Here is a 23,734-nt window from a genome sequence, read left to right as displayed (position 1 = left end):
AGCTTCAGCCAGGCAGACAAAAGTCATCATAATTAATTTGTACTGAAGACAGAGTGAAATTATTGTGAATTTGTCATGTGATTCTCCCCCCCAATAGTTTATTAAAACTAACATTTTTTTCCCTTTTACAGAGTCTTTGTTGATGTTGTGAATGGGGAATATGTCCCTCGTAAATCAATTTTGAAGTCTCGAAGCCGGGAGAATAGTGTTTGTAGTGACACCAGTGAAAGCAGCACTGTCGAGTACGATGACAGACGGGGAGTTCTGAGGAGTATCAGCTATGAGGAAGCTGCCTACAGTGATAACGGGGAAGGGATCTTGGAAGAAGAGGAGGAGGAAGGGGAACAGGAGAACCTGTCCAAAAAGATGCCATCTTCCCCATCGGGAAGTTACGAGGTACGGGGACTTCTTCATACGTTTTTAGTGCTAAAAAAGTATTAGGACAGGTAAGAAATTCCCCTCCCAGGCTGCTGCTTGCCAGGGGCTGAGATCTTCCAGGTGCTCAACACGACATCTTGGCTGCTCTTTCTGTTGTGTTATATTGTGAGTTTGTGTTGTGATTTTTTTTTAAATAGTTGTTTATTTTATGGTTTTTGTAAGCCACTTCCAGTCTTGCTTTGAAAGAGAAAAGTGGGATAAAAATGTTCAAATAAATAATAAATCTGATACATACCAGTTTAATTCCTTCTATTTGTCTCTAGATCTTTACATTATTTACAGTCCGCCTTTCTCACGGGGACTCAAAACAGATTACACAGAATGTCAATAAAATCAGCAAGATGGGACATCCGGCAGACAGGGCAATCAGATTTGATTTGTGGAAATGTGGAAGCAGCCAGGAATGAAAAACAGGGATGAAGCACAAGAAATGTTAAATGGTGCAAAAATTATGTAGAAAGAACCTAGATGGTACAAACAATATATGGTGGTATAGTCTACCACTCTTAACACTTGTGGTCTGCATCTTCCTTGGTCAGAACAGGGGAAATGTCCAAGGAAGAGAAATTATATTTTTTAAAAGGCATCCCTTCTCTCTAATACCAAGGCATGCAGGCAGCATCCCGCATGAAACTGATCCTTTATCCCATATCCCTGTAGTTAGAATACAAATGCTCAAAAAGCCTGAAATGGCTCTGCCCAGGAATGGCTCTGCCCAGGGCTCATTTTAAGGGGGAACATGCCGGAATGCAGTTCCAGCAGTTCCCCAAAGAGGTCACATGTCAGTTGGCCCCGCCCACCTGACTCTTGGCCATTTGGGCCTGTTTCAGCCTGGATTGGGGCCGAAATGGCCCAGATCGGGCCTCTGACTGGTGGTGGATCACTCTCCTGTTCAGCAGCAGCCAGATCCTGACCATTTTGGGCCTCTTTTCGGCCATTTTCAGCCCCTTTTTGCCATTTTGGGCCCAATTTTGGCCCTGAATGGCCAGGATTGGGTCCAAAACAGCCAGGATAGGTAATGTCAGGGGGTGTGGCATATGCCAATCAGTTATACTAATAACACACATCTGGTGTTGTCAAGGGGTGTGGCATATGCTAATGAGTTACGCTAATGAATTCCTCCAGCTCTTTTTTTACAAAATGACCCCTGGCTCTGCCAATCAACAAACATTACTAAGCCCTTGATAGACGAATAGTCTGTTTCCGTAAAAGGCCGTTTAATGTGATACTTACTTAGAAATCCCTCCCTACCGGTCTCCTGTTTTCCCCTCATATGTGAAGTCACAGTGGCAACACCAGTTTGTACCTTGTTTATATTTTGGTTGGGAAAGAGTAGAGGGGGCTGCCATCTGGGATTTTGATTATATATATATATATTGATGATTCTGGTTTTAATGTATTTAAATGTCTATTTTTGTATTGTCAAATTGTTGTAACCCACCCTGAGCCTGCTCGCGGGGAGGGCGGGCTATAAATCGAAATAACAACAACAACAACAATAATAATCCGTAAACCAGCTCTAATATAAACCCAAGAGGCAGGGCGTTCAGACTCTTGTATTGCACTTATTGGAAGAGATTCGGGGCTGTGAAAAGAAATGGTAAATAGTTTGCAGCTTGTTCCTTGGGAACAAATAAAGTTGCTTTTAGCTGTTGCCTGTAGTATTTCAGCATTGCTTACCACTTGCTGGTCTAGTGACACCGCCTGATGCCACAGCTCATACTCTGAAGTCAGTGTTCTCTCTCTTTGGGCTCCTTTTGGTAGATAGAACAAATCTCTTGGTGGCAGAAGCCAGGAATGAGGCCAAAGGTCGAGGCAGGGATGCTCCCGTTGCAGTTAATTTCCTCAACCGCCCCATTTCTTGGGCTGTTCACCAATTCGTTGCTTCTCCAAATTATCGTTCATGTTGACATAGTACCAGGAATCCATTTCTACCTAATACAGTTCACTGTTGAGATACACCAACCAGATACAGTCACTGGATGTCTCTTACAATGTAATCCTAAGCAGAGCGACACCCTTCGAAGCCGATTGACTTCAGTGGACTTAGAAGGATATGTGTCGATTGCCACTTCGTTTGCCATAACTCAGTCTGACTGGATTACCCCGCTTTAAACAGAGTTACGTTTTTTAAAAATCCACTGCAGTCAGTAGGTTTAGAAGTGTGTAGCTGTGTTTAGGTTGCACTGTTCAAGAAGACCAGAACACTTAGCCATGAAAATACAATCTTTGACGAAACTCTGGGTAGACCCAAAGCCTGTTTTCATGTTCTTGAAAGCATTAAAAAATATAGAAAGAGAGTGTTACTTTTTCTCATCGCAGATCCTTTATGCAATTTGGGGTAAAAGTAAGTAACAGTTTGTAACACAGTGATATTCATTCTGCTTTTCTTTGAGTAGGCCCAGCTTCTGAAGTTAATTACAAGGAGTTGGTATTCTTTTAAAAAAAGGAACAAGATCCACATTTTTGACTAAATGAAATAGTAATGAGGCTGAAAATAAGAGGATAAAGTTTTTAAAATAGACCTAACTCCTCAGTGGCATCTTAGGAACTCAAGTGTGGGGCTTTCTTTTTCTTGCAGGCTTTTTCGGGAACGGTTGTGGAGAAAGATCCCTTGTGTCTCGTTTCCACACCACACCCCATAATCGCCCATCCCGTCCTACCCACCATTCCGGAGCGAAAAACTGAGGAAAGTCTCTCTGAAACATCGGAAGAAACTACAAAGAGAGTTTCGAAGTTCAAAGCTGCCAGAATGCAACAGAAGACCTAGGCCCGATTTAGTTTGGATTGGAACACTGAGCGCTGCAGTTAGATGGGACGGCTTACATTTAGCTAGTTTTTTTTTTTTTAAAGGCAGACTGCATTGGGTTGACTTTGTTCATGTTGAGACCTCTGATGGTGGCATTTCCTTTAAAAAAAATCTGTGAAGAAACACTTCAAAACTCACCTTATTTTTTTAATACCCTTGTATGCAGTCTGCACCTTTGTACATGTTTGCCTTATGAAAACAGCACTTGGAATACTTTTCAAAAAGAGTACTCTTCATAAGGCTTTTGTGTGCGTGAGTGTGTGTGTGTTTAAACCTAAATACAAGCCGTTTTGTACCAGATGTGATGTTCTATGTACCATATGGGTCGTTTGAAAGAAACTTTGCAACTTTCAAACGGAGCCAACAATTATATTTCATGACTTGCGTTTAGCGTTGTGAGACTCGCTTAGCATCCTCCGCTCATTGTTTTTGTTTTGTTTTCGGTAGGGTTTGCTTTTAGGTGTCTGCTGACGAATCATTTCTTTCCTACTAGCATAAAACCTCTGATAACTTTACTTGTATAGAATATGAAACAGAACGCTGTATTCACGTACTTTGCAGGGACGTTTCTTTGATGGAAAATGGTATTTTGTAAAATTAAAACTTTTCAAGTAAAAAAACAAATACCACCAAATGTCGAGAGTTGTTTGGGTGAGGATGAAATTGGGTAGAGAGAAGTTCCTTATCTGTCGAACGGTATCCTCTATTCTTACCAATGTGAAGCCGTTTGTTCACTTTTTCTGCCTTTGTGTATCAAACAGCCATTTATGTCAATGGAAATTACGTGCTCGTCAGGAGAAGAGCTTAACCCTAAACCAAAGGAGCTTAAATAGACCCTCCCATTCTTTTGTGTATTCAGCAACGTAATTCGGCTGCTGTGGGGTATTCCAGGAGATCAGCTCAGTGACATAAATGTCTCAAGCTCACAACTTGAGTTCGAACCATAATGTGTCATTGTGCTCCAAAGGAAGTGTTTTATCAGCCCAGACTTTTTCATAAATGTGTCAGCAGTATCTCCACAAAGAATAGTTTGAGCTGTTGCTTACAGCAGAGCATCCTCCACTTGGCAAAGAGTGCAAAGGCAAGTAATAGAACTTCCTCCTAAATAACATTTTGTAACAGGAGCAAGCTACCCTATCTCCCTTCTGTTTTCAGGGCTCATTTTAATTGCCTAGACCTACTGTAGTGTTTCCTACTCCCAGGTCTTTTTTTCAGCGGGAGCGCGGTGGAACGGAGTTCCAGCACTTCTTAAAAATGGTCACATGGCCTGTTCTCCAGACAGAAGGCAATCTAAACTTCCCCCCTGTCTGGAGATTGGGGACGGGGGGGGGGGGGCTCAGCCATGTACCATTTTCACCTAGGGCAATTTAAACTTTAAAAAACTCCCCCCTTGTTCCAGCTGACCCAAAGTGATGTCATTGTGCGGTCTTGAGTTCCACCAGTGAGTTCCACCACCTCTTTTCCCAGAAAAAAAGCCCTGCGTACTCCCTATGTATTACTACAATATTTGTGATCTATAAGGAATGGTCACAAGATGATTTATACCCAAGATAATGTCCATGAGGGGCATACATAGAGGAGTTTTTGGTAACTCCTTCCCATAGTTTTGGAAATCTTCCTTTACTTCTTATAACAATGCAATAGTACTTTCTGACCTGAATCCTACAACCTGTCAGTTTCATTGGGTTTACCCCATATACTAATATCATGGAGAGGAGGGGAGTAGAAATTCTTGATCCGGTATCTTAAGAAGCTCTGAATCTGGCCTTGGCGATATTTCGCCAAACCCTAACTTACATTATAAGATCAAGATGGGTAGCTGTGTTTGTCTGTAGCAGTAGAAAAGAGCAAGAGCCCAGTAGCACCTATAAGACTTAACAAAATTTGTGGTAAGGTATGAGCTTTCATGAGTCACAGCTCACTTCTTCCGATACCTGAAGATATCGGAAGAAGTGAGTTGTGACTCGCAAAAGCTCATACCCTACCACAAATTTTGTTAGTCTTATAGGTGCTACTGGACTCTTGCTCTTCTACATTACAAGGATATGCCCTGGCTATAATGGAACTCTTACTTAGAGAAAAGGTGGGATTCAAGTGCAACAAGCACAGAATTGAATTTAGAGAAGGAGCGCTTGCAATTTCAGTATTACTGACTAAATGTGGTAGCATGTGGTTTTCCTTCTGACCTAATGCTTGCTCGCTGAGCCCTGTTTTGTTGGTAAACCCTTGGCCAATGTGGGACAATGTGTTTGGATCCAGCCTGCTTCTTCGATCAGTCTCACCTAATTCTTCTCCTGAGTACAGCCCTCATCCCACATCACTTTTGTCCACGCAGGTCTCGTGGTCCCCAGCATAGTTTTTGGGTGGTCAAAGGAGCCCCCCCCCCAACATTTTCACCAGTAGAAATGCAGGTTGGATTCAACCCAAAATGTGGAGCTGGCCCTACAAGAAGGCTACTTTGAACTAAGTGTTCTGCATATAGCTCTCCCCCTGTCCCTGGAAAAATTTAGCCAGAGCCCCCATCCCACTCTGGTCCCCCTTCCGGCTTTCACTGGGTATCCAGGGTCAAGACTGCAGATTCATACGTTGTAATTGGAGATTGTGAAGCTCATTGAAGGTGTTAATCATTAGTTTGATGCATGCTGAAATGTAGATTTTTTTATGGCTCTAAAGCATATTGTGTTCGTACTAAAATAAGCCATCAATGCCAGTCCACCCTCTATTCACGGCTAAATATTTAAAGGAGGTTATTTATAGCTTCTTTAATGAATTCTTGGCTAAACAAAATGAAATTATGCCCTAGAAAAGTAGGAGCTATTTTGTAACCAGAACCAGTGCATCTATAAAATACAGAGCTATGAATATGTATTTTAAATAACAAAGGGGTTGAGATCTAATCTAATCTTACCAGAGCTGGTTAATTAGGGGGGGAAAGGGTCCCAATCCTCACCATTCTTACATACTGCAAATCCTGTTGATTTCTCTGAAGCCTGACTACGTATAATCTTTTTTCTTTCTGCTTGCCATTATTGGTAACCCCTGTGATTTTTTTTTATTAATGGCTAGTTGTCTTTAGTTAGCTGCAATGTCATGTTATTCTGTGCACCTGAAGGTATGGCACACGTTCATGGGAAACTGTGATGGTAATTTCATTGGCAGTGTTCTAGAACATTGCAACTTTTTAAATGTGGTACATTTAAAAAAAATACTTATTTAAAATATGTATATGTCCACCTTTTCCCTGAGCATCTCAGGATGCAGGGCAAGTGGTAACAATGTAAATGCCGATATATTGTCAAAAGCTTTCCTCAGGATACAGTGCAGCTTCCCTCCATTAGCATTCCACACCCTGGAAAACTCTTGCAGGATGACTCAGCCCAAACCCACCTTCCTGAGTAGATATAAATTACCTGCTAACATTGACACTGAGAGATCTCTGTCTTTCGGTGCTACATCTCTGAAGATGCCAGTCACAGCTGCTGGCGAAACGTCAGGAACTACAATGCCAAGACCATGGCCATACAGCCCAGAAAATCTACAAGTAACGTAAATGCCGTTTGATAAAACATTAAAACAATAAATATAAAAATGTTAAACACCTTATGATAATAATATCAACAACTGCACTTATGTACCGCTCTTCTAGACATATTAGTGCCTCTCTTAGAACGGTGAACAAAGTCAGTGTTGTTACTGTCCCCACAATACAGCTGGGGCTGAGAGGAGGGGCTTACCCAAGGTCACCAACTGAGCTCATGGCAGTTGTGGGAGTCGAACCAGCAGAGTGCTGATTTGCATTCCAACCACTTAACCACTAGGCTACAGCAGCTTTCATAATAATAACTGTGCTTATACACCGCTCTTCTAGATCGATTAATACCCAGTTCAGAGCAGCAAACAAAGTCAATGTTGTTATCACCACAGTACATCGGGGGAGCTGGGGTTGAGAGAAATGGCTTACGCAAGGCCACCTACTGAGCTCATGGCAGTAATGGGATTTGAACCAGCACAGTGCTGGTTTGCAACAGAACCACTTATCCACTGGTGAAGGATTTCTCCTTTATACACTTCAGGTTGATCTGAAAACATGCTTGAATAACTCTGTCTCATGGACTCACCAACAAGCCAGGAGGATTCCCCTCTGTCCTTTTCTGGGAAGCTGTTCCAGAGTCATGGGGCAGCCACCGAAAACTGGAGTAACTCTGCTTAGGATTGCACTGATCATTTCCCACAGGCAGGAAGTATTTGGTTTGGAGGAGTGTTCAATCGCAAAGGGCTGAATCCGGCCCTCTTTTTCATTCCATGTCAACCAGTTCCTCTCCTTACTTTACACCCTTTCCCACATAGCTTTGGTCCATGCAGGTCCCCCAGAATAACCTTGGGGGGGGGGCGGGATCAAAGGGAGTTCCTCCTTCTTTCATCAGTGGAAAAGCTGGTTGGATCCACCCATTAATGCCCAGTCATGAATAGGAGCTATGCACGTAAGGAGTGGCTATATGTGGGCCCGCGGGGATATGGAAAGCCAAGGCAGGCTCTGTCGTCCTAACTTCCAAAGATTGTTGAATGACCTGTTTTGCAGATTATGAGAGTGCTCCACACTTTTGATCGTCTATATGTGTGTGTTGTGAAATATATACGTATATAATTTTTTGAATGGTCACATGCATTTGCACAGATTTTAAACTCTATAATACCTCGAGAACAAGGCCTGTAGAAAAGCTGTTCTCCCCATCTTATGTTGTATCATGTAAATCTTACAGAAAATTCTTTTATGTTTGTGTATCTCTAAGAGCATCTTTTTTTGTTTACTAGTAAAGCTGTGAGTTCTTGGTGGCCACCTAAATAATAATGAGGGCAATGTTTAATCTCTTTTTTCCCCTTAATTTCTTGATTGCGTTTTTTCCTTCGAGGCAATGGAGTGTGGCTGATGTGCTCTCTGCCGCGTTATTTTGCCAGAGAGCACTGTCAAGGCTATTGCCTTCATTAATGGGTGCAAAGGGGAAGCAGAGGCACTCACCCTCAGCAATGGACACACTCCTGTCCGTTCCAGCCACCTCCATCGTCCATTCCAGCCACCTCCATCGTCTTTCCAGCTTCTCTCCTTCATTGCTGTATCTTCTTTCCTAAGGATGGAAGCAGCGGGCGTTAAAGCACTGCATGTCTGCCAAGGACAGTTTTAGGTATGCGTTTTCTGGAAACCAAGTTACAAGTCGTCAACATCAGCCTTCTCAGGACTGGACTGCTTCAAAATGCACATTGGGAAGATCATGAATTGGCTCAACCTGTTTCAAGGGTGTTGCACCTGCCAGCATTTAAGTGGCTTCCATCTGATACCGTCCCTACAATGTCACCTTTAATGTATAGTATGGTTCATTGCATGGTTTTTCCACCCCAAGTGAAATGTTTCCGTGCTAGTGTTGTACATTCCTGTTGGCAGCTGATGATGCTGAGCCGGAAATGTGCTGTGTGCTGTGGAAAAGAAATTGCTGAGCCGTGTGATGAGGTCTCGGTAGCACTGAGAATCTCTACACGAGACATCTGACACGTGAAGAACAGGTATCAGGAGACGCAATGTTAGCCGGGAAGGGTAGTTTAAAAAGACAGAGGTGACAGCAGGGCAAAGGCTTTGCTATACACTGGAGCTGTGTGAAGGGGCCATGAAATGCCAGAAGGGAAACTGCAGTCCATGATAACCTCTCCAGGTCCAAGCCCGCCTCTGGAAGGCAGCTCCAGCCCATTTCCATTCCTTGCTGCCCTCTGGTTGGATCCCACAGTTTTAGACAGGAGAGGTGAAATTGACAGAGCCTTTGGGGAGGCGAAGATGAAATTGACAAACCCTCTGAGGAGCAATCTCCTCTGGCTTTGTCTTTTAAAACTACGTTTCCCAGCTAACATGGCATCCCCCTACACTTGACAAACATTCACCAAGGCGTCTCGTGTTGAGAGACTCTGAGAATACACCATGACAGGTTTGCTGTTTCAAAGGTTAACAGTAACTTGAAGCAGTAGGCCCTGCTAAGCTTACTCTTATTTATTTACAGTTTTGTGATTAGTGTTATAGCATCCAGAGATGGGAACTACTGATAGTTCCAACCTCCATTTATTTGAGGACTAGCTGCACTCCCTGTTTTTTAAAAAATCTGTTAGAGAAAAGTAGGCCTGATTTCTGTGCCTCTAGATTCTGTTTCGAACAAGGGCGTTAGCTGTTCATTTTATAGCATGTACCTGTAGCAAAAGATGAGCTTAGATGAAAAGAAATCAGAAGTGTGTGCGCCGTGTATTTGGTATGCAATATTTTTGTATTACAAATAGCGCTGTTCCTAACCCACATTAACCCCATGATATGTGAATTTTGCCAACTCCCACTGTGTCTTTTAAATCAAATCCAGTGCATCACCAAGTGTGTTCTAATTTCTAAACAAACTTGTCTTCCAGTGGAAGTCCTTTAATATTCTACTGCAAATTAGACAACCTAAGATGAATGGAGTATCTTTGTTAATTATGGAGTTTAATTGATCAAAACTACTGGACAGGGTTTTATTTATAGCAATTTCACGCTGGATTGGGTTCTATAATATTAACTGGCAGTTTTTGGCGATGTGCGTTTATTCAAAAAAACAGATAATCGGATATACGTAAGTCCGATTTACAATTATAGCTTGCATTGACACGGGTGTAAGGTATCGGCATGACTTCAGAGAAACGGCAGCTGTTGCACACATTTCGGGGAAGCTGCTATGGCTTTGCACCCAGTCTGTCCTTGACAGAGACATAGCCAATGCAGGCACCTTAACCATCAGGTTTGTAAACCTGTATTTGTCGTTTTTACACATAACACTTTTGAGCTGAGCACAAAACATATTCTAACTCTGCATCTGAAAATGTGAAGAATTTGATTTCTACTCAACCTCCCCCTCCCCCAGTGTGGATCTACAGTGTCATTCTCCCTTCTTCCATTTTATCCTCACAACAATTCCTCTAGGTAAGTTAGTCTGAGATAGAGCACCCAAGGTCACCCGGTGAGTTTCCAGGCACAGCAGGGGATTCAAACCCAGGACTCCCAGGCCCTAGTCTTAAACTACTTCATCACCTTGGAGATACTGAAAAATAGGATCCATTCTATTTGTGTTGACATCATTTTTTTTTAAACTTTCAGTTGCACCATCCTAGACAAGACCTATGGAAAATGCATGGGGATTGTGGGAGAACAGTGTGCAGTAGATGTGCATGCTCTGATCTCAGCTATGGAAATAGATCAAGATGAGTAGCTGTATTAGCTACTGTAGCAGTAGAAAAGAGCAAGAGTCCAGTAGCACCTGTAAGACTAACAAAATTTGTGGTGGGGTATGAACTTCCGAGGCACAGCTCTCTTCTTCAGATCTGAAGAAGTGAGCTGTGGCTCACGAAAGCTCATACCCCACCACAAATTTTGTTAGTCTTACAGGTGCTACTAGACTCTCGTTCTTTTCTACTGATCTCAGCTAGTTCTGCTTTTAGTTTAGTGTTCATTGTAGTATTTAGAGGAAAAATAAAAACTGTCTCTCTCACATGAACATCTAAAGCTGTCTTTATATTAAGTCAGACAGTTGGTCCATCTCAGTTAGTATCCTCTACTCCAGTTGGTAGCAGCTCTCCAAGATCTCAAAAGAAATCTGGCTGGATCAGAGCAGCTTTTCTACTGGTGGAAAAGAAAGGTCATCTTTGACCAGTGAAAAAGGCTATGCTGATAATCACGGGGGCCTGTGAGAGTTGTAACCAGATAGGGCTGGCAGCCACAGCTGACAGCCCCCTGGGAGGAATTGAGGAATGGTGACAGGCACACCAGTGTGCTGCCAGGACGTGACATTGTTTCTGGCACAAAACTGGAAGTGATGTCACCACATAGGGAGACACTCTAGGATTTACCCAAAACTCTATGGTTAAATGATAACATTTGAGTGAATCCTACAGCATCGTCCCAGATGTGATGAAATCACTTCCATTTTGGTGCCAGAAGTGATGTTGCACACCAGCATGACACCAGCGCACCCCTTCCCTTCCCTCTGATGACCTGTGAAGCACCTGCAGGAACCAGGGGAAATTCTCAAGAGGTCTCCTGCCATAGCCCGAAGGAGTCAGAGTGGGAGAGCTGGCTGGATCCAACCCATCTTTCCCCTACCCAGAGATCCTTTCAAAGAACAGGGCTAGGGTTTAAACTTTAGGCCCTTCTGTGTCCCAAGCCATGTGCCCCAGGCCCTTCCCTCTTCCCCTTCAAGCGAGCCTGCTGTTTGACTGCCGTCACAGCTTGGGCATGCTTCTCCAGCCGTCTCCGGCCCTGCTGTTTGTATGTAATTAATTTTGCATGCCGGTAGGTAGCAGTGCAGAGCAAGAGGAACAACAGAAAGCTGCCAGTCAGAGATGATAATTTATTATTCATTTCTGTTATAGGTGGGGTGTGTAGACAGTTACAGTAATAATTACTAAGACCAGAGTGTTTCCTAGGCAACCGGGTTTTTCCCCCCTCATTCATGCTGTTGTGGAGAGTATGCCTGTAAAGCATGACATTGCTGTATTCTGAGGTTTGTTGCCCTCCTGCTGTTCTAGGTTTGAGGTTAGTTACAGCATCATAAGGGGCTCTCAAGCATAAAATACTCAGGCTGGGATTAAAGCCCAGAGAGAACGCTATCACCAAGCCTTGCCTCTCCTGTTTCACTTTTAAGTAACAAGGTTATAAAAATGCAAATGCCATTTCAAGGGGGTTATAACTAATATTGGTAAGGATTCCTTTAAGTTGGCAAACATTTATTCCTGGTTGTTGTTTTTTTAAGAGAGAAGGAATCGTTTCATTAAAAATAAAATTTGCAAACAGGACTCTTTAAAAATAAAACAACTAGAGGTTGATCAAGCCGAAATGTTTAGCATTATAAATCAATGGGAAGCCGCTCTGTGGAGCTAATTGTCAGAGGTGTGTTTTTGTTGTTTATCCATCCTTTTATGATAATGATTCTTAAAGAGCAAAAAGTAACACATTTCTTTCAGCAAGTGGTAAGCCAGCTAGGGAAGGAGTCTTATAAGAGATCTATCAATTAATTGTAAAGGTCTGTCAATTGATAGTAAAGATATCCTATGTCTTTACTGGACATTTTTTTTTCTTTCCAATTTTAAAAGGCGTTCCTAGCATCTTCAGTGCAGTATTTCTCTCGGCCGTGCCAAGCAACGAGAATTCCTTACCCGACCTATTGGGGAGGTGTGGAATTTTGACCCCTTCGGTTTGGACAGTGAGACACCGAGGCAAATTTCAGCTTAGACAGAGATCGGATAATGTTGGTACGAGGCCAGAGTTCCCTGCTTTGAGATGAAATATCCCTTTCTTCGAGGGTCTTGGAGATATATGATTATTACATTTAGATCTCATCAAAAGGTTAATGGCGGCAGGGGCGATGTGTAGGATAAATGTTGCAGAGACTTTGTTTCCTGCTGCATTAGGTGGTATCGCTGTTGAAGAACTTGGCACCAAAGATTGGTGTACGGTCGATATGAAAGGATGGAGCCAACATAGACCATTTGTCTAGCTCAGTATTATGCCCTGTGATTGGCAGGTGCTCTACTGGGTCTCAAGCAGAGAAAAACCTTTCCTGATTCCTGAAATCCTTTCTAACTAGAGATCCCAGGGACTTAACTTGGGGACCTTCCACACATGTAGCAGATCTATCTGATATGTTTTGTCTGTCATGTAGGATACGCATAGCCATCATAGTCTTTAAGAGCCTTCTTCACGATCAAATGACATTTGTGTACAGCCTGCATTTATTTTTTTTGCTTATAACCAGGGCTTTTTTTCTGGGAAAAGAGGTGGTGGAACTCAGTGGGTTGCCCTCGGAGAAAATGGTCACATGGCTGGTGGCCCCGCCCCCTGATCTCCAGACAGAGGGGAATTTAGAGTGCCCTCCGCGCCATGCACTGTGTTCCAGCTGAAAAAAAGCCCTGCTTATAACTATAGTCAGGAACGAGGAGCTATCTATATTTTTGCTATACCTCATCTGTCTTTGCCTCTCATCCAAACATACAAAACTGCATTCCTCCTCATTCGTCTATTTTTATTTATTAAAATGTTTACATCTTGCTTTTCTTCCTGGCTCAAGGCAGCTTGCAAATCATTATTTAAAGCATCACATCTAGGTTTTCTCTACTATAACGTTATTTTTAATGGTTTTTTTTTAACAGAAAAAAGTTTCCATTTCCTGGATTTTTAAGCTACTTTGTTTTGAAAGCCTAGGGTATAAACTGTGACCAGAAGCCGCGCAAGATAAGATGGTATACTGAGTCAGCCATTAGTGTTTTTGGTGTTAGTCTGTCTGTTAATATTAGTCAGTCTGTAGCAGTAGAAAAGAGCAAGAATCCAGTAGCACCTATAAGACTAACAACATTTGTGATAGGGTATGAGCTTCCGTGAGCCACAGCTCACTTCTTTGGATAAGACTAACAAAATTTGTGATACACTATGAGCTTTCGTGAGTCAGTTCTTTAGATAAGACTAACAAAATTTGTGATAGGGGATGAGGGTATGAGCTTTCGTGAGTCCCAGCTGAGCTGGGACCCACGAAAGCTCATACCCTACCACAAATTTTGTGAGTCTTATAGGTACTACTTGATTCTTGATTTTTTCTACTCTTAGTGCTTCTAGTTCAGTTTGGCCACCTGTCGCTGGCAGCCCTTATCCAAGGCCCCACTTAGAAGTTTTCTCCACTTTGCTGAAACTTTTTCACAGGAGATACTGGGCATCGAACCCTGGACCTTTATGTATTCAAAGCATGCAATCAACAAGTTCTGTGATCCATATAACCATGGTGCAGAAGTTCTTTGCCTTTGTGGAATCTCAAAATCCAGGGAATGCTCTTCTTTTGCTGCTGCTTCATTTCCTGTCATTTCTGCATTCCAGATAAAACAGGTAGGATTGTTATTGCTGTGCTTTTAACAGCTAGTTGTTACCTTGGTACCTGCCAAGACCCACAGGTCTGGCATTGGGATAGGGTTGCCAGCTTCCCAATGGAAACTGGAGCTCTCCCTGAATTTCAACTGGTCTCCAGACTACAGAGATCAGCTGCCCTGGAGAAAAGGAGAAGTTTGGAGGATGGACTGTTGGAAGGAACAATGTCTGGTATACAAAGAAATAGAGAAGAAGACCCTACAGGGGTCAGCAAGGATTAGTCAGACAGGAAAGTGAGGACTGCGCCTCTTTCTATTAAGTGTCACTTCTTTGTCTTAGGGCAATATCCTGCTTCTTCTCGGAATACTCTCTCTTAGCTAGATAGCTAGACGCTGTTTCTCTCTTCTTCACCATCAAGTATGTAGTTCCTAAAAAAACTTTCTTTACTCTTTAATCAGTAACTTGTGGCTATCATTCTGTAAGGCACTCTGCCAACATGGACTCCATGGCATTACCTCCCAGCTGAGCTCCCTCCCCTCCCCAAACCCCACCCTCCCCAGACTCCGCCTCCAAATCTCCATGAGTTTCCAAATCAAGAGTTGGGAGCCCTACTAGAGACATTATATTGCTCTCCTGTTACCCAGTGCCTGGCAGAAGCAGAGAGCAAGAGAATTGTTCTCTGCTGTCTCCGGATTGTCCGGAGAACAATCTTTGTGTTTCTTTTAGGTAAAGGTAAAGGTAGTCCCCTGTGCAAGCACCGAGTCATTACTGACCCATGGAGGGACATCACATCATGACGTTTTCTTGGCAGACTTTTTACAGGGTGGTTTGCCATTGCCTTCCCCAGTCATCTACACTTTACCTCCAGGAAACTGGGTACTCATTTTACCGACCTCAGAAGAATGGAAGGCTGAGTGAACCTTGAGCTGGCTACCTGAACCCAGCTTCTGCCAGGATCGAACTCAGATCGTGAGCAGAGCTTGCACCACAGGGCTTGCCAATAATGGTGGGGTGAAAGAAGTACGAAAAAATTAGGTTCTACACCTTCCGGCATAGCTGCAGTTAGAGGCAGAAGAAGAAACTCATAGGTGGGGGAGGTATTATGGGGGGATACAATAGATCTAGGGGGGTGGAGAAGAAGGTTGTCCTGGAACCTGGTGCTTCTATAAAAGCCTGCCAAACGTGTCCCCCCTCCCTTATCAATGGAACATTTCTGAGGGCAGGACAATTTAAATCAGGATTGGAAATAGCCAATGAATAGTTTCCTGTGCCGAGAAGGGATCCTCTCCTGGTAACCGTACAGCTATTGTAAACAAACAGGTGGTTGGTCTTTTAATTTTGTCTATGCTGTGCCACAAATGACTCCCATATGTAAAAAGGAAAGGGGAGGAAGGGATATCACGGCAGTGAACATCATGGCGGACTAGTCTCTTTTGCAAACCTGCCTGAAACCTTTTAAACCTGGAAGTATTTCAAAGAGCACTGATAGCTTCTGAATATGTCAATAACTACTTTAGGTACTGTGGGTCACACACAGCCACCTCTTCCTTATTTGTCTTGGGGTGGGGGGGGAAGTAGGATTTTTTCCCAACTACAGGAGCCTATCAAAGGTGAACTCATCCACAGGTTGAGTACAAGTCAGCTGTTCTCTTGAGATGAAAGCTTCTGACGTTATTCACGTAAAGACTTGTGTACAATTCAGCAAAGGAAATAAGGTCGTCGTCCCCCCGCCCCCGCCAATGGATATAATGTACTTCTCTTCATGCCATGCATTACGAAAACCACCTGCTTGATCCACAGCAATATTAAGGAAGGGAATAATTTACTGCATTCCTTTTTACTGGTTCATTAAAGAGAAGCTATACAGTCGTTATTTATCAAGAAACAGCAGTCTTTGCGATATCTTCTTGAACTCGATGGATGCAACAAAAGTCTTGTTAAGGTTACAAGCTGCAGTCCCATGGATATTTACAGAGGAGTAAGTCTCAACGAACTTGCATTGACTTCCAAGCAAGCATGCCCAAGATTTAGTTGCGTGGTTCAAAATAAGCAGAATATTTTTTAATTGGCTGAGGTTTTAACATGTGAGTGTGTCTATAAGGAAGTCCAGTTCCTAAAAATGGAATTACTTTACTTACTCAAGCAGGAAACGAATATGTTTTGCCATCTTCTAGAATTTTGAGCTTGTATTTGGATCATTTTGTCTTAAGAGAAAACATGGCATTATATTTATAAAAAACCTCGTGCCCTCCCTTCTGTCCCAAACCCATTTTTTTATTTCCTCTTTTTTTTTTGTTGAGGGGGAAGGCTAAAGATGACTCTGTATCCTAGACAAAGGAAATATTTAAACTGTTAAATCTGAACAAAGATACAGACTGCATATGACTTCTCTGAAGCCCTATAAAAATTCTTTAAAATTGCCTATTCACTCAAATTTACTGAGTGTAGCAAAAATGTCAAAGGCATAAAGTCAGAGTAGATTGAATAAAATAATGCAGAAAGACGGATTAGTCATGCACAGACCCACACAGCCTTTCACAGCACACAATACCACTTTTTATTACCGCTCTAACTTTACAAAAGCTATGCTCAATACATAGAGGATGATACATGGTCAGTCATGTAATCTGCCTTTGATTTGGAAGCTCATTTATCCAGACCCTTTTCACAAAGACATTGATGAGAGATTTCACTGTTTCCACGGCATTGTTTTATTTATCATATATAATAGCTGGTGGGAAGAAAAGTAGGACTTATGTCACAGGGTCCCAAATAAAGGGGTTGCCATAGAAGAAACCTTCCGGACAAAAGTTTTCAAAATACATTTTCTCCTCTCTCACACAACCGAAACCGACCCTACTGTTTTAAGCATACGGAGGCCCAATTTAGACAGTAGATTGGGGGGAGATATCATTAAATGGCACCAAATCATCATTCATTTAGCTTGTAATTTCATCCACGTGAAGGGCATTAGACGCTGAAACATTCTATACTTTCACCATCCTCCTTTATCTCCTTCAAACCAGTTTTAATATTGAAGGTTGTCAAAAGCCATTGAGGGATAATATTTTCTAAGTTGTTTACATCTCATGGCTGCCTCCTTTCCTTTCCTTTCCTTAAAAAAATATAAAGCTGTCTGGAAATTACCTCCTTCCCTGCCCCCGCTCTCTGCCATGTTTTAAATTTGAGCAATATTTTAATTATTTTTAGAGCGGCGTATTTATTATTTATGCATTCACAAAAGAAAAGCGACTATTTGTCAGTCACAGTTTTGTATCTTGCAAATTTAATAAACAGCAGCCCTTAAGATAGAATTTCTGAGCCTGCCAAGATTGACAAAAGCCAGCTAATGTAGAAATGTCAACAGCAAACCTCATTGGCCACTCTGCAATGCCTCGCAATCAAGGGAAAAGCTGAGGCTGTGTGTAAACACAAAAATGTATATCTGGCAAAATACCTGTGGGTGCGTATACACAGTTGAGGGAAACTGTGAGGGTCAGCATCTGGGATGTGCCATTTGAGATTTCAGGAAGGGGGTCACATAACTGAATGCTTCTCTGCATGGACACAAAATAATCCTTCTACACAGGAAACTATTGTGTCCAGGAGGACGCGATGCCCCCTTCTCCTAAATAAGTAGTTTTCTCTGAGCAGGGAATTTTTGGCAGAAGAAGATTCAGTCGTGTGAGTTTCCCCTGTAGTCTGAGATGGTACATCTAAAGTATGCCATTAGAGAGTTAGGGCTAGGAAACCACAAAAGATTTATTTTATTATTTATTATATTTCTAATCCGCTCTCCCCACAAATGGGCTCAGAGCAGAATACAACATATATAAAATACATAAAAATGTTAATTTAAAACCAGATAAAAACATGAATAAATATATAATGCAATTTCTAAAAGACAGCTTTGGCATAACATAAAAGCAATCTGTGTGGCTGGATGGCCAACTACTAGATGTTAACAGAACAGGAGGTTAACCCTCCCACCCACGGCAGGAGGCTGGTTTCATGGTCCACCCACCTCAACCATCATATGCCTGGCGGAACACCTCTATCTTACAGGCCTGGTGGAAAGTTAATTCCCGCTGGGATCAGGTCTCCACAGAAAGAGAGTTCCACCAGGCGGGAGCCAGGGCTGAGAAGGCCCTGGTCCTGGTTGAGGCAAGGTGGACCTCTTTGGGGCCGGGGATCATCAAAGAGATGTTTGTCCATTGATCTGAGTGTCCACCGGGGAACATAGGGTGAGAGGCAATCCCATAGATATGCTGGTCCCAGTCCGCTAAGGGCTTAAAAGAGGAAAGAGCTAAGGGCTTTTAAGAGGAAAGGGCAAAGTCTACTTGGGTGGTTACTATAAGGTTAACTCCAAACTAACACCACTGTTGAAAGGATAGGACTATCTTACGTAGCCTGTAACCTATCAAATCAAACATAGACCAAAAGTGAAAGCCTACCATGGTTTTGATCATCCTTTTCCCACCCTTAGACTGCACAAAAACGGGATGATCTGAGAAGCCACTACATGGATTATGAGAGAATCAAACACACAACGCTGCCTTCTACTGAGTTCAGACCATTGGTCCATCAAGGTCAGTGTTACCTACTATGGCTGGCAGCAGTTTTCCAGCGTTTCAAGCAGAGGTCTTTAACATCACCTGTTACCCAAACTTTTTAACTGCAGATGCCGAGGATTGAACTTGGGGCCTTCTGCATGTGAATCGGATGCTCTGTCACAAAGCTACGGCTCCACCTAGATTCAGGCAAAGGAAATGGTAATTCTTGGTTAGCACTGGGCGATAAGCATGAACAATGTGCATTAGTTCAGGGCAGATCTGCAGATGTCGCAAAGCAACACTCTTCAGCTTTGCCGTTTCAAGATCCATTTCTGGATCCTTCTTCCACAAGGGCCCTGCTTGCTTCGTTTAATTTTTTCCGTTTGACTTTCTGTTGCTCCCCTGTTTTTGCAACCCAGTCAGGCATCTTCCACCCACTGCTTGATGTACTAGTGTCCAGAGCTCACCATCTTTGTCCTTGTTGGGTTAGATCCCAATGATAATTTCTACTAATGGAAGGGGGTTTTTTTTAACTGATTTTCCCCATCCTGTTGTCTACTGTTGAATTGCCTGCCTTGCTATTCCTGATAGTTTCCTCTTCCCCAGAGGCAGCATTTTGGGGAGACCAATGAGTTGTAGCACATCTGGGGAGGCAGGGAATTTATATTCCACCAACACGAGTACCTTCCATTAACAGAATTTAGCATCAGGATTAGAGATGGGCATGAACCGAAATACGAACCAAAGTTTGTCACGAACCAGGCCGGTTCGTGGTTCGCAAACCAGCAGTCTGTCAGAGCCCATTTCTGACAAACCGCCATGAACTTTAGGGTGGTTCATTTGGTTCATCTTTCAGTTTGTCACTGCAGACAGCTTGGCATCAATCAATCTGTTTCCTAGGCAACGGGGGATGGGCCTTCTGCGGACCTTATGCTGACCTGGAAGTGGTGATTTGCTTGCCCAGAAGTGACGTTTTCATGAACCAAACGAACCAGGGCAGGTTCATGAAAGTTCATGGTTCGTGAAATGTGACGAACCCTGAACCACATGGTTAGCTTTTTTTCTGGTTCATGCCCCTCTCTAATCAGGATTCATCCCATGATACATAACTTTTATCCCTCTTTGCTTATGACCCACTGATCAAAGAACAAAGAAAAAATTGAGATCAGGGCTATTGGTCTGACTATTACCCACCCACAACAGATAAGATGAAGCTAACATTATGGCTTGCAAGATGGAGCCGTGTTGGGAAATAAGACGGCAATGTGGCCCAACGTTATGTTAGAAGAATGTAATGATTGTATTTTTCCTCTATTCTAGCACAAGGAAATCAAAACACAAGAAGCTGTTGGGAGAGAGCAATCAGAAGGCCTGCATTTAGAAGGTTTTGTGTATGGGATTTAAGACTGATTCGTAATAATATTACTAATGTTATATATATATATAATATAAATATATATATATATAATAAATATATAAATATATATATATAATATAAATATATAATATAAATATATATTTATAATATAAATATTATATATAATATATATATTATATAAATGTCGAATTGAGCAGTGACTTGCTTATGCCAATAACATCACAAATCATGGGTTAACCTTTCATTTTGCCTCACAAACGATGCTTTCCAACAAAGTCACTTTCACACATTCCACTGTGACGTAGAAGCTTGGCTGAAGCGGCCCTATAGACATCCATCTCTATTCCATCACTTCTTTAGTGTGGTCTGAAAAAGTTCCAGCAACGTATCCTTTGATAATTATAGCGATTGCTAGTAAGGGAGCTATGTTAACTTTGCATTTAAAGAAGTGGCTGACAGTTGAATAATGAATGGCACCATGGCAGAATGAAACTTTTCTTTGTGAATAGCGTGTTGTGTTTGGTTTTGTCGACTGAGAAAACTGGATGGGAGCATACATAACAATCACACTGAAGGGCATAAATAGGAAAGACAGTCTCTCCCCCCACCCACCCCAAGAGGTCGTCCAATTAGATGGAAGTCCTTCCTTAATGTTCTTAGGACTCCTTGTGTCAGTGACGCTTATTCTCCCAGTCTCAGGTTTCACAGCAGGAGAAGGAAAAGCTAATACCACATCTTTGTTTCAGCAGTGAGTATAGACAATGGCGAGTCTCTGAAATATGGAAATTACTTTTGAGTTGAAAAGGGAGAGAGGCATGAATATCTCCTCCTAGTCTGTCCAGCTCTGGGGAGTTTAGCATTTTCGTCTCTAGACACATTGCAAGATTTTGCCAACTTTGAAGTGATGCTATTATTTGACCTTTTCAAAACTGCCCCTCACAACTCTTTCCCAGTTTGGGCTCCTTTCTATCAACCAGGCCCGGCCTGAATGCTCAAGCAGTCCCAGTGATGGCTTGAGGCAGTGATGCTTTGAGGGGTATTGATGAAGCAATGCTCAGTTTCAAAAGCCTACCGCAAAATCCCTTGCAAGATTCCGGTAGATACCAGGTTGAAAAATCTCTGACTGCCACACGTCTACATATTCTCCTTGCCATCCTGTTACATTTCAAGGGATGCTAGAGACAACTCTTGGATTGTGTCGCCCTGTCTCTTGGGAATAAATGCTGTTTTGGGGTAGAACTCAGATTGTCTAAAACAATCATTGTTAACCTTTTCAGATCCGGTAGCCACGTTTTAAAATTTCAGACTTCAATGTGAGATGTGCATCCATTTTCAAATGAAATATAAAACCAAAGGAGGATATCCTCATTCACTGCTCTCATTTAGAAAAGAATTGGGGATGCCAACAAGTAAACGAATGTATTAATTGATTGCTGCTGTCCCTAACAGTCTGGTTTGGAGAATTCAAGCAGAGTTCAGTTTGGTGTAAGAGCAGCAGGACCCTAATTTGGAGAACTGGGTTTGATCCTCCACTTCTCCACTTGAAGCCAGCTGGGTCAGTCACAGCTCCTTCAGAGCTCTCTCAGCACCTCGTCCCTCACAGGGTGATTGTTGTGAGGATAATAATAGCACCCTCTGTAAATTGCTCTGAGCGGACGTTAAGTTGTCCTGAAGGATGGTATATAAATCAAGTACTAGTAGTAGTAATATTAGAGGAAGAAGGAAAGAATCAGGAAAGATGGAACTGACATGAAGCCTTTCCAATTATCACAATCAAACAGATCTTGCAACAGAAGGAAATGCTTCTGATTTTTTCCCTTTTCCTCGGCATTTCCACGAGTCACATTACTGACTCAATGTGTTGGGGTAACTTCCCTTGATTTTATATAAGCACACACACATCCCAGGTTCTCTCCTTTGTCTAAAAATGAACATTGCTGATAATGATTTCTACCATATACTCATCAAATATTTGATTCTTAGCGTGACATGTTTGCCCAGTGAGCAAGAGATGGGGTACTGTGTGTTCAAAAGTCAACCCTTAGATGTAGTTGATTTCCTGGAAATCCCTTATGGTATCTCTTCTTTCTCTTGCCTGACTTTTGGAGGTGCCAAATACTTGTTGTTCCCACTATGTTATACTGCTGCCTGGCTTCTTGAGGGTGCAAGCAAAATGTCTGTCTCTGTAATCAATCAGTCAGTCAGTCAGTCAGTCAGTCAGTCAATCAATCAATCAATCAATCAATCAATTTTAACCATTTCTGAGTTGCATTTCCCTCCAGTTTGGTGTAGTGGTCAGGGCTCATTTCGAGGGGGAACGCACAGGAATGCAGTTCCAGCAGTTCCCCAAGAGGTCACATGACAGGTAGCCCCGCCCACCTGACTCTCAGCCCTTTCAGGCCTGTTTTGGCCTGGATTGGGGCCAAAATGGCCCGGATCAGGCCTCTAATGGGTGGTGGAACACTCTCCCACTCAGCAGTGACCCAATCCTGACCATTTGGGGTCCCTTTTCTGCCATTTTCAGCTCCTTTTTGCCATTTTGGGCCCAATTTCAGCCCTGAATGGCCAGGATTGGGTCCAAAACAGCCAGGATAGGTGACGTCAGGGGGTGTGGCATATGCAAATCAGTTATGCCAATGACACACTTCTGGTGATGTCAAGGGGCATGACATATGCTAATGAGTTATGCTAATGAGTTCCTCCAGCTCTTTTTCTATGAAATGACCCCTGGTAATGGTTAAGAACACGGGACTCTAATCTGGAGAACTGGGTTTGATTCCCCACTCCTCCGCTTGAAGCCAGTTGGGTGACCTTGGGTCAGTCACAGCTACTAGGAGCTCTCTCAGCCCCACCCATGTCACAAGGTGTTTGTTGTTGTGTGCATAATAATGATATACTTTGTAAACCGCTCTGAGTGGGTGTTAAATCATCCTGAAGCGCGGTATATAAATCAAATGTTGTTGTTATTTTTGTTGTTGTTATTAGGCAGTCCTTCAGGTCTGCTGCCCTCAAATTGTATAGGGTTTTAAAGGTCAATATCAGTGTGTGGAATTGAGACCAGAAGCAAACTATGAGCTTGTGCAGACAGAACAAAACTGAAGTGATAGAGTCCCCACGATCCATTCCAGTCAGCATCCCAGCTGCAGTATCCCAGGCTCCCACTCTGTACTAACTGCAGACTCCGAACAGTCTTCAAGGGCAGTCTTATGTCTTCTTCTCTTGCATGCTAAGTGCCTTCCAAAGCCACTGGTGCCACTCTGCCTGCCTCCCTGGGGATGTGGAATACTTCCCACTATCTACTGTATAATTCTGCATTTCTCCTAAGAGTGTCAAATGTCTGACCCTATCTGCTCTGTTATACAAAAATTTAAATGGTCTGTAAAATGTCTTTCATGGCCAAGATCCCTGGCCAAAGTGGCCAGGAAGCAATTTTCTCCAGGCCAGTTCGGCCAGGGGTCCTGGAGGGTTTTTTCCATCTTCTGGGCATGGAGGACGGGTCACTGGTGGTGTGCAGGGGAAGTAGTTGTGAATTTCCTGTATTGTGCAGGGAGTTGGACTAGATGACACTGGAGGTCCCTTCCGACTCTATGATTCTGCAATGTGGCAGGGACGGTCCCTTAAGCGAAGGGGGCAATCTACCCCCCCCCCAT

The 23,734-nt window shown here is 42.8% G+C and overlaps 1 protein-coding gene across 1 annotated transcript in view; it reads left to right on the top strand.

Annotated features, from left to right (window-relative positions):
• The window catches only part of URI1 (URI1 prefoldin like chaperone), a 55,797-nt gene extending 51,931 nt beyond the window's left edge, over positions 1-3,866 (top strand). The window contains exons 10-11 of the mRNA XM_055000566.1: positions 132-396; positions 3,020-3,866. Of these exons, the coding sequence (XP_054856541.1) occupies positions 132-396; positions 3,020-3,208 (454 nt within the window). The 3' untranslated portion in view covers positions 3,209-3,866. The remainder of the gene's footprint in view (positions 1-131; positions 397-3,019) is intronic.
• Positions 3,867-23,734: the final 19,868 nt, after the last annotated feature.

This window comes from Eublepharis macularius, chromosome 16 (assembly GCF_028583425.1).
Source record: "Eublepharis macularius isolate TG4126 chromosome 16, MPM_Emac_v1.0, whole genome shotgun sequence".
NCBI lineage: Eukaryota > Metazoa > Chordata > Lepidosauria > Squamata > Eublepharidae > Eublepharis > Eublepharis macularius.
Note: the sequence above shows the minus strand (reverse complement) of the source record. Positions and strands in the feature narration are given on the sequence as shown.